The sequence below is a fragment of the Silene latifolia genome, chromosome 7, assembly GCF_048544455.1.
Source record: "Silene latifolia isolate original U9 population chromosome 7, ASM4854445v1, whole genome shotgun sequence".
NCBI classification, from domain to species: Eukaryota; Viridiplantae; Streptophyta; class Magnoliopsida; order Caryophyllales; family Caryophyllaceae; genus Silene; species Silene latifolia.
The window spans coordinates 9421467-9423296 of record NC_133532.1 but is presented as its reverse complement, the minus strand read 5'-3'; the positions used below and the strand labels follow the sequence as shown (position 1 = coordinate 9423296).

The following is a 1830-nucleotide window of genomic DNA, read 5'->3' as shown; positions in this document are numbered from 1 at the left end:
GGCTAAAGTTCTGCAAGAACACGAGCCATATACATACACACAAGCTATCAAAGATCCAAGATGGATTAAAGCTATGAATAAAGAGCTTCAGGCATTAGAAGCTAATCAGACATGGGACTTAATGGAGTTACCTAAAGACAAGAAAACTATTGGCTCAAAATGGGTTTTCAAGATTAAATATAAGGCAGATGGCTCAGTAGAAAAATTCAAGGCACGGTTAGTGGCAAAGGGATATAATCAGGTCAAAGATAGGGATTATACACACACCTTTTCACCTGTGGCAAAATTCACAACTGTCAGGACACTATTAGCCATTGTTGTTGCAAAAGGGTGGAATTTGTTTCAGCTTGACATAAACAATGCATTTCTCCATGGCTTCCTAGACGAAGAAGTTTATATGAGACCCCCTGAGGGTTATAGAGTACAAACTGGGCAAGTTTGCAAATTAAAAAAGTCCTTGTATGGCCTCAAACCGGCATCAAGGCAATGGAACAAAGAATTAACAAAGTACTTGGTGGGACAGGGTTTTGCACAATCTAAACAAGACTATTCCTTGTTTACCAAGTATAATGAGGTCACTATGAAGTTTGCTGTTGCATTAGTGTATGTGGACGATGTTTTATTGACTGGTGATGATATCCCAACACTTACAGCAACTAAACAAGGATTACATAAAGCATTCTCCATTAAGGATTTAGGGAATGCTAGGTATTTTTTGAGGTTAGAGATTTCTAGAAACGAAACTGGTTTACTGATTAATCAAAGAAAGTACATTCTAGATATTCTGCAAGATATGCAAATGGAAAATACAAATGAAGCAAAATTCCCAATGCCAAGGGGACTGAAGCTCAGTACTGATATAGGAGAAGTACTTGAGGATCCTGAGAAGTACAGGCGCTTGATAGGCAGATTACTTTAACTTAACATGACAAGACCAGACATTAATTATTCAGTACAGCACTTAAGTCAGTTTGTCAGTCAGCCACGCAAGCCTCACTTCCAGGCAGCAATACATGTCCTGCAATATCTCAAAGGAACAGTGAATACAGGACTGTTTTATAGTGCTGATTCTGACCTTCATCTGACAGCCTATACAGATGCTGATTGGGGGCAATGCTCTTTCTTTTGCAAGTCATTAAGTGGCTACTGCATATTTCTGGCAAGTCACTCATATCATGGAAGACTAAGAAACAAAAGACAGTCTCCAAAAGCAGTGCAGAGTCAGAATATCGCAGCATGTCATACACCAGTTCAGAATTAGTCTGGTTAGATGGATTGTTGAAAGACTTCAGATTAGTGGTTCATAAACCTATTCCCTTATTTTGTGACAATCGTGCAGCTCAGCATATATATCTCAATCCAGTGTTTCATGAAAGAACGAAACACTTGAGTATAGACTGCTACTATGTAAGGGACAAACAAGATGAGGGCTTCTTAATCACTAAACATGTCAGGACAGGACTGCAAATTGCAGATATTATGACCAAAGCCTTGGGAGCAGATCAACACCATTTTCTGTCCACCAAGCTTGGATAAGTTTTTCCCCCAATTCAAGCTTGAGGGGGGAATATTGAAGTATATAAGAAGAAGTTAGTTAGAATTAGTTATGTAACTGATTTAGTTAAACATTAACCATAGTTAGTTAATCATGGTTAGTTAAGGAAAATTAGTTAGTATTGTTAGAGTACTATATATATACATGTAATCACAAATCAGAATATATAATTCAATATTATGAAAATCATATTCTTTCATTCAATAACAACAATACACGATTATTGTTTGTTTTACAATAAACAATAAAACACATACAAAAGATAGTAAGATACC

General features: G+C 36.8%; 1 protein-coding gene across 1 annotated transcript; it reads left to right on the top strand.

Annotated features, from left to right (window-relative positions):
- The first annotated feature begins 925 nt into the window (after window positions 1–925).
- LOC141589682 (putative mitochondrial protein AtMg00240) lies at window positions 926–1261 on the top strand. The gene has a single exon (XM_074410313.1). It carries the CDS (start codon window positions 926–928, stop codon window positions 1259–1261), a length of 336 nt encoding a protein of 111 aa, XP_074266414.1.
- The last annotated feature ends 569 nt before the right edge of the window (window positions 1262–1830 follow it).